At 34.8% G+C, this 13,922-nt stretch overlaps 2 protein-coding genes across 2 annotated transcripts; one reads left to right on the top strand and one right to left on the bottom strand.

Moving 5' to 3' along the window:
- The first annotated feature begins 3,002 nt into the window (after positions 1 to 3,002).
- LOC141602031 (uncharacterized) lies at positions 3,003 to 4,043 on the top strand. The gene has a single exon (XM_074422340.1). The coding sequence runs from the start codon at positions 3,003 to 3,005 to the stop codon at positions 4,041 to 4,043; it is 1,041 nt and encodes a 346-aa protein (XP_074278441.1).
- A 5,750-nt stretch (positions 4,044 to 9,793) lies between these two features.
- Positions 9,794 to 10,231, bottom strand: LOC141602030 (uncharacterized). The gene has a single exon (XM_074422338.1). It carries the CDS (start codon positions 10,229 to 10,231, stop codon positions 9,794 to 9,796), a length of 438 nt encoding a protein of 145 aa, XP_074278439.1.
- Between the last annotated feature and the right edge of the window lie 3,691 nt (positions 10,232 to 13,922).

Genomic DNA, 13,922 nt, shown 5'->3' with positions numbered 1-13,922 from the left:
AGGGTTCAGCATTGTCTCAACAACCTATTTGGAAAAGCAAAGTATTAAAGAAAACAGTTTTGTATAAAACTCAAACGCTAAATGTATTATCACATATGTAAAATTGATAAAATGTCAATTACTACATGATCTATAATTCATTTTTAATCGTGTATATATTTGATCATATCAATTCAATTGAAGTGGCATGACTTATCATGCTAAGCCTATGAGAAGGCTTTGTTTAGTAAGTCTTAGCAACACTTTGCACTTTCCTAACCTTACTATATACTTTTTCCCTTTGTTTTGTATAATCTTTATTATGAAACTTTTGCGTACGTGTCTAGATTAAATCTAGACATAGGCTCTCTTGCCTTAGAATAGCTCCCACTATCCTCACAGTGAGTAGGGATAGGACCTTCGGTTATTGGAAGGAACTACCATAGTTCCTCCAATTCACAAAACCTAATCCTAACATCATCCCCTCCTTCTTGCATATCTCATTACTGCAAGTGTACTCAATTTCCGTTGTGTATATCTCATTGTTCAACTGCCTAGGATGTTTCTCGCAGATATCCTTCTTCAAAATATAGCCAAGATGGTTCTCTAACCACCCTTATGTGTTTAGAATATGGTTTTTGTGTAACTCCTTGCACATAAGTCCATCTCATTTCTAAATGCTTAGTTTCATATCTTTAGTACTTCATGAGAACTAACTAATGAACTATGTGGCTATTTAGTAACTTCTCTCAAAGATTCGATTTGTAACATCTCGTCATACTCCAAGTATACGAGGTTTAAGAATGGTAATATATCTTAGCGTAATGAATTAATCCCGCAGCGGAAGCAAATGGATTCAATTTCTACACGTTCAATACTTTTGAACTTGTCAGAATTCTTATTAACATAAGAATATTAACTTTATGAAAATATCCATCAAACTGGATATCTTAGAGATGTATTATTCTTCTCCTAAGTCTTTTATCACTTACAGTGATCAATATGTCATTCACATATAAGACTAATAATACCACCGTACTCCCACTAAACTTCATGTATAAACAAAACTACTCGACAAATCGAGAAAAGTTTATTACATGACTGAAACATACCATTCAACTCCTTGACTTCTACTTAAGATTTCTTCTTAAGTTCGTATCCTACCTTAGGATAGTTACGATTTACAAAACTTATGCAAGATGATTTTAAAATCCGTTAGTCAAATATTATGAAATCCGAATTTTAACGAAGCGTTGCAATTGGTGTAAACCTCTTACCACCAATCAACCAAGTCATGGAAACATCTTAATGTTTATGTTCAGTTCGGACTTTTGCGGAGTTGAAACTAGATAAGCATCTTAATAAGTTACAGGTTTGTTACTTTCAAAAATAACATGACTCCTGTCCACTTTAGGTTTCGAAGAAATAATTACTGATTTTGACCTAGAAGGAACATCTTCCTACGTCTTATTCTCAGTTTGTGGCTCTTGAACATTTTCTCCCACTCTTTCTTTAAGAAATAATCCTCTTTTCTTTAATACACAGCATCACTAGCCACAAACCTTTGTTCTCGTGATCATGTAGGAAGAGAGAGCACATGATTACTATCGAAACAAGCTACAATTAAGGTACCATGCCTAACCATATCTCATATGAAAAGTAGATGATTGCTTTAACCATGTTTTATATTAGTGGAAAATTTAAATGCCAGACAAATTTTATAACAGAAACTACCTCCAACTACAATGTAAAGATTCAAATCATATCGTAATTAAAGTGAACTTGTGATACCATATCACACTCTTTTTGGTTGAGATAAAAGTTTTCACTTTATTGTTCCCCATTTTAACAAAGTACTAATACTTTGGTTTTATAATCTCTAGGTTTTGATACTTTTTAAACATTCATTGAACTTATTCAAAGAATTTCTCTTCTTACCTCATTAAGTGGATACCAAGTATCTACCTAGTTCGTTGGGTAAAAGAGATGAAGAAGTAATAACCTTTTTTGATTGAAATTGTATTCGACCATACACTTTAAAGTGTCAATAGGGCAAATATCTTTCTCTATTCATAATCCTTTTCATGAAAAAATCATAAATTATCTTGGTTTGAATACAAGATTTGCACACTCCAAAATATTTCCAATCAAATGGTTTGGGATACTAGTTTCTTAATGCGATTTTCAATCGAGAATTGAGAAATGATTGGGGTCACCAACTTGAGTCTTGTATATATGATATTTATTTCTAGTTTGAATATAATTACCTGATTTATATGGTCTCACCATAAACTTAATCCTGGTATGTAAGGGCACAACGCTTGTTTTAATTGCATAATAGTGAAACCCTTTTGTTTTTATTCAAAAACTTGAATTATATTCTTATTTAGAGTTAGTGTACATCATAACAATTATTGAGGTACATTTCTAAATACAAAACTAAAATGAGTACACTACAACATTCATATGTTCATGGATGAAATGACAACTACCCTAGTTCCATTCATGCAAATTTCTGGACTTATTCTTGCTAGTCGTCACACGATAATACCAAATATTATGATGAAATCTACAAATTTGTATCAAATACTTATGATATGGTAATTGGCAAGAATGCAATGTCAATGTCATAGATATTCAAGAAGGAATATGTTGGAGTCACACGACCAACTTCCTTGATCTTTACTTATTTGGGGTTTGTCTCTATTTTAGTGTCTAACACTTTCTCTTTCGAGCCTAGTTCTATCCTTAACAATTAAGATAGGTACTTACTTCTTATTGCTCCCAGTGACTTCTAGAATTTCTACTTGATGAAGACTTATCTTCATTTAAATTCCTAGTTAATCCTTCACAAGGGTTAACTCTATTGTGGTATTTGGTTAATCAAAATTTCTAACAAATCAATTTACCAATTTAACATTGTCATGTTCTTAATAACATAAGTGCTGCCCTTTAAGTATTTGGGAGTTAACATATCTCATAAGAAACTGTCAAAATTGGATTGCTCTTTGCTGGTGGATAAGATGGTTAAGAGGATTAAGGGGTGGAATAAGAGGAAAATCTCTTACACTGGCAGATTGATCTTGGTCAAATCTGTTTTAGCTACCTTACATAACTATTGGGCACAAATCTTTGTGCTTCCTGCAGGAGTGATGGATAGGATTCAAGCCTTGTGTAGGAACTTCTTGTGGGAAGGCTCTGACAGTTATTCTAAGGCTCCTCTAGTCTCTTGGAAGATTGTCTGTTCTTCCACTCTTGCTGGTGGGCTGGGCATCATTGATAGTAGAATCTGGAACGTAGCAGCTGTGGGTAAGCTAGTGTGGTGGATAGCTTCTAAGAAGGACCTCCTTTGGATTAAGTGGATTGACAAAGTCTATTTGAAAGGCCGAGACTGGTTTGAATATCAACCTAATCCTAATAGTTCCTGGGCCTGGAGGCAAGTTTGTATGGTAAAGGAGAAAATGGCAGCTGGTTATAGTAATGGCAAATGGCAGGTTAATGATGGTCATTACAATATTGCGGATGGTTACAATTGGCTCAGGCAGGATCATACTCCCAATGTGGCCTGGTATAATATTGTTTGGAGTAGGCTCAATACTCCAAAGCATATGTTTAATGCTTGGCTCATTAGACATGGGAGATTACTTACCTTGGATAGGCTATATAAGATGGGGATCACTTCTCAAAGAACTTGTTTTTTATGTGGATATCAGGATGAGACTCATGATCACTTATTCAGCACCTGCAATTTCACCTGTCACTGTTATGCAAGATTCCAAAACTGGCTTGGCTTACCTAGTACTGGAGTTGTCTTGGCTGAGAGGATGTTGAAGATTAGGAGCTGTTCTGGTTTTATGAGGAAATTGTTATGCTCCCTGGTGGTTGCTTTACACTACCATGTTTGGCATGCTCGGAATTTATGTCGTGTGGAGCAGAAAGTTTTACATCCCAAAGCTATCATACAAGCAGTTAGGGAGGACGGGAGAATGGCTATAATTAAATATAATTACTGTCAGATGTCGTTGAGTGATAGAGAATGGTGTCGAGTGAAAGGCTTAATGTAATATCTTAGTTTTGCTTGTCTTTCCTGCCTGTGTAACTTCAAAATGGTGTGTTGTATTTGGTGTTTTTTCCCTTTGGGAAATGATTAATATTACTTACATTTCCACCAAAAAAAAATAACATAAGTGCTTGATGACAAGTGTTTAATTTGATCAATAAGACTTTTGAACCGTGGATGCATAGAAGATATTATCAAAACATATTTTGACTAATTATAACTTATATTCACACATCTTCACAAGAAATCATATATAGGCGTGTTAGGAATTTAAGATGCTAATCTTATATGACATAGGACAACTCCTATGTTGTTCTATGGAATAGAACAATTCCTATGGAACTAGTCCATGCCCTATTTAAACGGTTCATTTGAGGATTTAGAAAGAGATTCTATTTGTCGTTAGTAATAGTGGTTTAGCGGAGACTCGTGTTACAATCGAATTGATATCGTATATTAGTAGGAGAAATGATAAAGAACAACATAAAACAACGAAATAGTGGAAAAAGAAACATTCATCGTTAATATATGAAAACATTTTAGCATGTTTTAGCATTTATATAATGACCTCCACCCAATTATATAAATGATTCCGAGATCCAAATCCATATTAACTCGGGCACGAGGAAACCGATACATCCCTCACTAATATAACTCGGTGGGTTAACTCTTTAACCGATTCTACAATTAGAACTCTAGGTCAATGAAATTACGTTAAGTTCATCTCTAGCCCCGGAACATAAGACTAGTCTTCATGTCCCGTTGAGTCCAACTAAATTTCGCGTGTAATAGCGTTTTATTACCCCACTTACCCAATGAAAAAATGAAAGCACCCCGGGAAAACCGAACCTACCCCAAATGTCACGGGGATTCATGGATTCTACTATTTGGTAAGACTAATCTAAATTTTATATATGTGAAGGTCTTGTCAATTTATTATCTACCTCGTTTAGTGAACTAAATCGGTGAACTATCGATAATTGTAATTGACACGTCGATGACTCGATAAGAAAAGATATGCATGTAAAGTTATGGCGATTTGGCAATGCATGCAATATATTAAAAGAAATGCAAGGCAAATAATAAATTCCTAGTATGGCCATCCTAAAATAGAAAATCAAATAATCTATTACAAATTCGGAAACCAACTCCATTGGCCCCTTGAACGTCAAGTGGCACGCTTCCCAAGAACACCGTCTTCGTCGGAACGCCTTTCTGAATGGCACCGTCTTGAAGGAAACTCCGGGATTATGATAAGTGCATAATTTACATACTTTCACCCCTCATTTTAGCTCGGTTTCTATTGTTCATCATACTTTAATTAGCATATTTGTGAGCTAATCTTGTGTTCTAGGTGTATTGTTGTGTTTGTTACGGTTTTGTAGGAATCTAAGCATTTAGAGGCTTTTTCCTATCATTTTATACACCAAGTTCACTAAGCTAATCAAGACCAAGTGTTGGACTAAGCATGGAGCATTGGATTGGGTTTTGCATGGAGAAATTGATGGATCAATATGTGTAATGCAAATGTTGCCAACAATCAAAGTCAAAGCCCAATGTTCAAGTCCAAGTCAAGGTGGAAAGCATAAGATTCCAACATGCTTAGGATGCTTTTTGGGAGCTCTTAGAAGGAATTATGAAGCATTAATCGGGTGCATTAAGGATCATTTATCGCAAACATTGGATTCCTTCAAGCATTAAACAAGAATTTAAGCCAAAATACCCGGAAAAACACGACCGGGCCACCCAACCCCGATCGGGGCCGCATGCACCTTGATTGTTTACGTTTCGTTTTCCTCTCCTATAAATAGGAGAGGCATTCCAAGGCTTAGGCATCCAATCTTTACGTCTCATTTTCACTTTACAATAGCCTTAAGCTTTATATTTCTCTCATTAGTTTTCTCATTTTAGTTTACAAGTTGTTAAGCTCTCCTTAGTTCAATCCTTCAACATTTTGTTCTACAAGTTATTGTTCAAGCATTTCTTATTCAAACATTTGGTTATTATTTGTTCTTCCATACAAGTTCATCTCTTTAAGGTATTTCTATTTATAGTTCACATTTCTATTTAGTTTGTATTTAGTTTATAATTAAGCACCCCTTTTAGATTACTTTGGTTCTATTTCTTTTACATGTTAAAACATTTAGTTCATATAAATCACTCAACCATGTTTATCATTTCTCTTTATATAGTTTACAATTTACACCTTAACATGAGTAGCTAAATCTCTTAGTCTAAGGGCTAGGGGAGCCATGCAAAATCAAATATATAACATGTTAAGATAGGTTAATAATATTGTTTAAATTGCTTCTATCACATGCTTGTGCCATAACGTTTAATCTTTGTTTAAGGCCTTATTCAATTGATTAAGTTTGTTCATTCGTTCTATAAGTCGAGAGGCACGGAATTGAATTAGACAAAGCATGCATAGTAGGACGACCTAGTCATGGACGAGAGTTTCTCTAGGACCCGGTCTATGTTTGACACTAATATCGTAAGGTGAGTGTCTCTGAGCCTAAGCAATTGACAATGTTATTAGTACCGAATTTATCATGATCGTATATTTACCCTTGCATGTGTGACCCGAACCCCTTAGACTCTCTTTTATCATATAATTTACATAACAATTTTCATTAATCATCAAACAAACCAACCAAACCAAAATTGAAGTCGACCTTGATAAAAATCTACCCATAGCAATTCACAACGTAATTCCCGTTTCCTTGTGGTTCGACCCGTATTACTACATTTATTTGTGTTTAAGGAATTTATCTTTTCATAGGTACGCGATAAGCCTATCAGATTACAAATATTACAAATATAGTAATGAAATTACATAGCTTTTATATTATACATTTATAAAATGAAAAACTAATAAAAGTAAAAGGGATGCGAGATCACATTAAATTACAACCATATCGATATCCCCTTACATTACGGGAAATATCAGGAAAAACTAAGGCCATACTAAGATAAAATTACATAATTCAAAATTATATAAATAAAATATGACATTCATCAATGAAATATGCATCATTATAATATGTATCTAACATGCCAAGTTATGTGCTAAATCGCCCTATTTAAACTTATATCGTAAATATTACCGGGTTTTATGGATATTCGCGATTTTTAATTTATTAAAATCGCAAAATAATACTAAAATCAAATTTTAGTCCAGGTTAATTATCCTAACTGTCTTAGGACTCAAAATTAGTCATCACTCAATTCTTGACAATAATTCAACTTGATATTACAATTATGCTCATATATGACCTTAAAATTATAACTTTTATGAAATAAATCCAAATTAAATTACAATAATTTCAAATTTTGAATTTTAAATTTTTAAACATTCTGGAATATTTTCATGACACTCATAATGTCAAAAATTAAGTTTAAAATTTTCGAATTTATTTCGAGAAAAATATAGTTGCGATTTATCGGTTTTATCAAATAAAACATCTAAAGCATATGAAAATTAATCTAATCAATGTTCCAACTTTAGATCTGATATGTGGGATATAAATGAAACCAAAAATAATTTTTTTATGCTATGTAATTTGTTTTAGCTATTTTTGCTAAAATAGTCACTATTTATGTCATTTTTACACTAAAAATTCATAAATCATGCAAAATGAATCGTGTTCATCTCAAATTTTACACATAGTGATTAAAATGTGCTTGTGACAACATATTAAAATTTCATGGCCTGTTTTGAAGTTTAACTATGTTTACCATTGTACTCCATTTATTCCATTTTTATCATATAAAAATTATAAATCATGCAAAATAAATCAAATTTATACGAAAGTTTACATACAATAAGTAAAATATGAATTTGAGGTCATATTAAAATTTCAAGGTCAGAAACTAAGTCCAACTATTTTTAGCATTTTAAATACCATTTTACTCATTAAAATATAATAAAATCACTAAAAATCAATAAAATGAGCAATAAAATACCATAAATCATCACAATGACCTAAATACATTTTAGAACAAGAATATATAATATGCAAAATGATTTCGTGATATTATCTAATAAATCAAAAAGTTTTAGTTTTATTTAAGTTACTATAACTCGACAAAACTATAAATCGATTATGCATGCAACATCCTATGCTCTGATACCAATTGAACATTCCATAGACCAATTTATTAGACTCTTATAATAATGAAACTAATTTACTCATTAAACTAGTGGAGGATCTAGTGCATGCATAACAAAAGAAAAGGAGATAAAGAAGAAAACAGTTCTCCTTACATTGTTGTATGGTTCGAAATAGGGCACCACAAGAGACTCCTTCTCTTTTAATTCTTGAGCTATTAGTAAAATGGATGATCTTCCAAGACCGAGTATTCAAACTAGAATACCTCCTTTAGTGAGCACCCAAGATTAGCACAAAGATTACTACAAATATTAACTAGATAATTGTAGTAATATACCCTTAATAATCTTATTACTACTTTAGTAATGATCTTATAATATCATCATACTATTTTTGAGAGTTTTAATTTTGAGAGAAGTAGTGAGAAATTAGGAAGACATGAGAAATGGAAAAATGAACCACAAAATTCTATATTAGAGCTCCAAAAACCGGCACCCATAGGTAAGTGGGTGGGTTTTCTTTTTCATTTTTTATTCTATGCTTTTTAGGTAGTCTACACTAGCCAGGGTGTAGTATTTGAGTATTTGTAATAATGATGTTTTAAGCATCTTACAAATGCTAAAAGACAAAACCCAATGGAGTCCCCAACACACCACATAACCGGTTATGGGGTTTTTAAGGGTCCATTTCGGTTTTCGACATTTGTCCCGCAAATGTGTATTAATTACGTGTTTAATTATCGCACATAATTAAATATTTAATTTGTCGGATAACAATTATATGACAAATTAACGGACGATGTATATATATATATGCTCAACTTGTTGAGTATATATTATCGTCATCACATCAATTAATGGGTACCACGATGCCCATTTTAATTAATTTACAATTTGTTGTTAATTTAATTAACTACCAGCCTTTATCTCAAAATATTTATAAATCTCATTTATAATTATGAGTTCTAAGCTCATAACAAATATTTAACTCACATTACTCAATATATTTAAGGGATTAATTAACTTGTACCAAATACAAAGAATTACTTTTCCATTTGTGCGCCATCCTATAGGTGTGACCGAAGGGATCAACTGATCACCACCGTCAAATGACAGTAATGTCAAATTCTAGTTAGCCAATAATTAACGATTAATGTTGATCAGTTGACAATATAATTGAATCATCACCTCCGTATTCTTATTATGAGATTTAATCATGTGATCGCACTATTGTTGAGGACATTTACTCCAACAGTTGGATCATTTCAAAGGCCACAAAATTACACATGAGATGTACTCCCACTTCCTTTTGCAAGTTCCTTGACCACGTTTGTATGAAAATAAAATTTGTCTTCCATGTGGGTAGAATTTTGCTTGAAAGAAGATGCTACACTTGCCTTCTTGATTCTCCATCCAAAATTCCTAGAACTTCCCACTAACCTTTCAATCAAATCATTTGCTTCTTTGATCGACATGTACTCAATCCCACCTTGGATGGCGGCCTTAATCATCCTAGCATCATCCTCAAGAAGTCCACCACAAAAGTTCAAAAGCAAGTCATGATCAGTATAACCATGGTATGGGCAACTAGCCAGAAGTTGCTTGAATCTTTCCCAATACTCATATTAGTTTTCCACATCCATTTACTCCACATTGCTTATCTCTTTCTTGAGTTGAGAGGAGAGACTAGCGAGAAAGTATTTATCCAAGAAGGCTTTCTTCATATGGTTCCATGTGGTAATACTTCCAGTGGGAAGATAGTAAAGCCAATCATTTGCCGCATCCTTGAGTGAAAAAGGAAAGGCTCTTAGTTGGAATTGTTCATCGGTAACTCCATTGGGTTTCATGCTAGAGCAAACCACATGGAATTTGTTCAAATGCTTATTGGGATCCTCCGTACTCGTTCCATGGAATTGTGGCAATTGATGGATGATCCCGGATTTGAGTTCAAAGGTAGCATTCTCCGCTAGGGCCAGAAAAGAGATACACAAAGGAACTTGTGTAAGGTCCAGAGCGGTGAACTCTTTGATGGTCCTTGCCCTTGGTGGTTTCTCCCTTGGTGGATTCTCGACATCTCCCATGATGATATTTATGGGTTGTGGATCGGTTTCTATAACAAAAGCGATGTTGTTATCTTCCTCTTGGTCTTGTTAATCTATTGGATCAATTTGTTGAATAACCGGGGGTTTTCTTTTTATGCCTCCTCCTAGCCAAGCGAGAGACCTTTGAATTTCCGGGTTCATGGGAAGTAAGGGTTCACTTGAATTCCTAGTGTGGACCATAAAAGATTCTACACAACAACAACACAATTAAAAGGTTCACACAAATACTAATCCAAAGATAAGAACAAGTGTGAAATGGGAATTAAGCTAACTAAACACAAATGAAAATTAACTAACACAACTACTCTAAAAACACAATAAGGAACATTTCAAAACTGTTACCTTCCCCGGCAACGGCGCCAAAATTTGACACGCCTAAAACGTCGCTATAAAATATGGCAAAATTAACAATTTATATACCACAATACGTACTAATTAATACTAATTATAAACTAGTAAAGTAGCAAGCAATGGGATCGTACCCAAGAGAAGGAGGGGTTTTGTAATGGTGCAATCAAAAGAGCAATTAGAACAATTGTGACTAATTGTCAAACAAGGATGTAAATAAAAAGGGGGGTTTTGGTTGGTTTTCAAAGACAAAATAAAATTCAAACTAGAGTGAACAACAATCAACCAAGAAATTAATTTATAAGATGGAAATTTATCAATTTTAGGAAGAACTTAACCCAATCCTATTAGTGGTCCTCTAATGGTTGATCCTTGACACAAATAATTTCCTAATTAATTACTATTACCTTATTGTGGAGATTTCTCCCCTAAATCTCCTTAATAATGGTTAAAGACAAGGAATACACACTTAATCAATTAACCCAACTCATTAATTCACCCAAGTAGAAATCACATACATTAGGCTAATCAACAAGAAGATATAGGCATGAGAGATTCAACAAGACTAATTAGACACAGTGAATTCATAATTAATGCCTAATGAGAAGAATCTCTTACTTGTAATTAACTTATGAAGAAATCACATTCTTTTGGGTGAAATGTAAGTATATTATAAAATAGATATCAATGTACAGAAATCATATAGGCATTACATGAGATTTTTGCTATCTAGCCATTCAAGGTCACCAATTTTCAATTGCTGCTTGTCCCTGCTTCTGATCCTGGCCCTCATCTCTTGAACAATCACTTGAGCAATCTTTTCTGGCCGGAGAAGAACCAACTCCATTCTGCTCTTATTACGCTGCTGCCAAACCTGATATACTGCACTCAACACTAAAGCAATTTGAACACCTCTTTGGACCTTAGTACTAGTTCTATGTAGACACCATTCCATAATATCATTCTCAAGTATAGCTCCCCCAGTACTCTGATTCAGGAATTGTATTACTTTACTGCTATATAAGCAAGCAAAGAATAAATGCGCTTGTGTTTCAGTAGCCTGTCCACACAAGAGACATCTTTCATCGGCATCTATCCCATAATGAATCAGTTTACTGTTAGTATGCATATCCTCATGAGCCCATAGCCACCCCATAAAATTATGCTTAGGTATACTCCAAGAGTTCCATACTACATTTTGCCATCGGACCTCTGGGTTTTGCCCCCTCGGCCACTTATAGAAACTACTAGGTGAGTATCCCTCAGCCTGTTCATGTCATTTCCCATTAATGTAACATGCTGCTAAATCCTGCTTTACCCTGAAAATTCTTCTCCAAACCCAGCTAGAGTTAGTGTTGGGCTTATAATCTAACCAATCCTTTCCTCTCAAATAGTTACAGTTCACCCAATGGACCCAAATAGCGTCCTTCTTCTCATATACCCAGTCCACTAGTCTACCAATCAGGCTTTCTTCCATGCATCCAGATCCCTAAGGCCAAGTCCTCCTTCCTCCTTAGGTCTGCATATTTTATCCCAGGCCACTAAGGGAGCTCTTCTATAATCAACACTTCCATCCTATAGGAAGTTCCTACAGGTAGCCTTAGCTTTATTAACAATTCCTTTAGGGAGAATGAAAAGAGAAACCCAGCAAGAGAAAAGAGTCTTTAGTCCAGCCTAAACCAAGGTCAACCGGCCGACATAAGTGTCAGATAGAGATGTGAGGTTTATATCACGGTTTTGGCAAGAGTTGTAGGAATTGATGGGGACTACCTTAAAGATAAGTACGGTGTTTCATCCTGCAACATATGGGTAAACTGAGAGAACTATTTAGACTTTAGAGGACATGTTGTGAGCTTGTTCGATGGAATTTGGTGGGAGTTGGGAGGATAGACTGAATCTGATAGAGTTTTCATATAACAATAGCTATCACATGAGCATTAGGATGACACCTTTTGAGGCGTTGTACGGGAGGAAATGTAGGAGTCTGGTGTATTGGGATGATAGCGCTGAAGTTGTGGTTTTGGGACCACAAATGGTACAAGATATAGTTGAGCAAGTGAACTTGATTCGACAAAAGATGAGAGCAGCCCAAGATCGACAAAAGAGTTATGCGGACTTGTATCGAAGAGACATTGAGTTTGCTGTGGGTGATAAGGTTCTCTTGAAAGTGTCACCTATACGGGGTGTTATGAGGTTTGGCAAAAGAGGGAAGTTGATTCAAAAATTCATAGGTCCTTATCAGATTTTGACTTGGGTAGTGAAGTAGCTTATCGGCTAGCTTTACCATCATCTCTTGATCGGGTGCACAATGTGTTCCATGTGTCACAACTTCGAAAATATGTGAGTGATCCGTCACATGTGCTTGAAGTTGAGAATATCGAGTTGGATGAATCTCTAACTTATGCGGAGGTACCAAAATAGATATTGGATTGTAAGGTACGCAAGACAAGGAATAGTGAAACCGTCTTGCTTAAGGTGTTATGGTCTAATAAAAACATGGAGGAAGCCACTTTAAAACGGAGGACCCTATGAGGCAACGCTACCCACACCTTTTTGAGCAAGTATCTTTGGTCACGTGGTCGTAACCTTTGTTTTTTAAGGGGGGTAGGAGATGGTCGCATGTGTGATTTGGCATAGTTTTGAGGTCGGTATGGTTGCGTTTCGGTTTGTATGAATAATAGTTGGTTATAGTTGGGTTTGTTATTGTCTTTTGAGTTAAGTAGTTTGGTTTTGCATGTTGTTTTGGGTATGGTATGAAATTCGGGGACGAAGTTGGTTTTAAGGAGGGAAGGGTGTAATACTACGGTTTTCTGGCCTTATCTTACTCGGTCGAGTAGTCCATACTCGATCGAGTAGGTTGTCGATTGTTTTTAAACAGGCTACTGGTTTAAGAACACTCGGCCGAGTTGTGAGATACTCGGCGTTCCTACTCGGTCGAGTACCCCAGGTACTGGACCGAGTACCCGGTCTGACGAGATTAATTTCTGCGGTTTGATTAAGGTGATTAGAGATTATATATTTCGTATTAACAGTTACTAAATCATTTTACAAAAACCAAAACTACGTTTACCACTCCTATAATCATCCTAATCACTCCCAAGGCTAGTTTATCAATCGTGAGTCTACATCCCGTCTTTCCGTACCGGTTTCGTTGGTAAGTTTCTAGTGCTTTGTAAATCAGTTTGTGGTTGTCTTTTAGGGTTTACCTTAATTAATTAGGATGGTGATAAACGTTAATTTGTATGGTTTATGATATAGTATTATTGTTTATGCTTTGCTTGGTGACGAGTTTGTAGAAGAACAATTCTAGCATCATTGTTGT

The sequence above is a fragment of the Silene latifolia genome, chromosome 9 (genome assembly GCF_048544455.1).
Source record: "Silene latifolia isolate original U9 population chromosome 9, ASM4854445v1, whole genome shotgun sequence".
Classification (NCBI taxonomy): domain Eukaryota; kingdom Viridiplantae; phylum Streptophyta; class Magnoliopsida; order Caryophyllales; family Caryophyllaceae; genus Silene; species Silene latifolia.
Note: the sequence above shows the minus strand (reverse complement) of the source record. Positions and strands in the feature narration are given on the sequence as shown.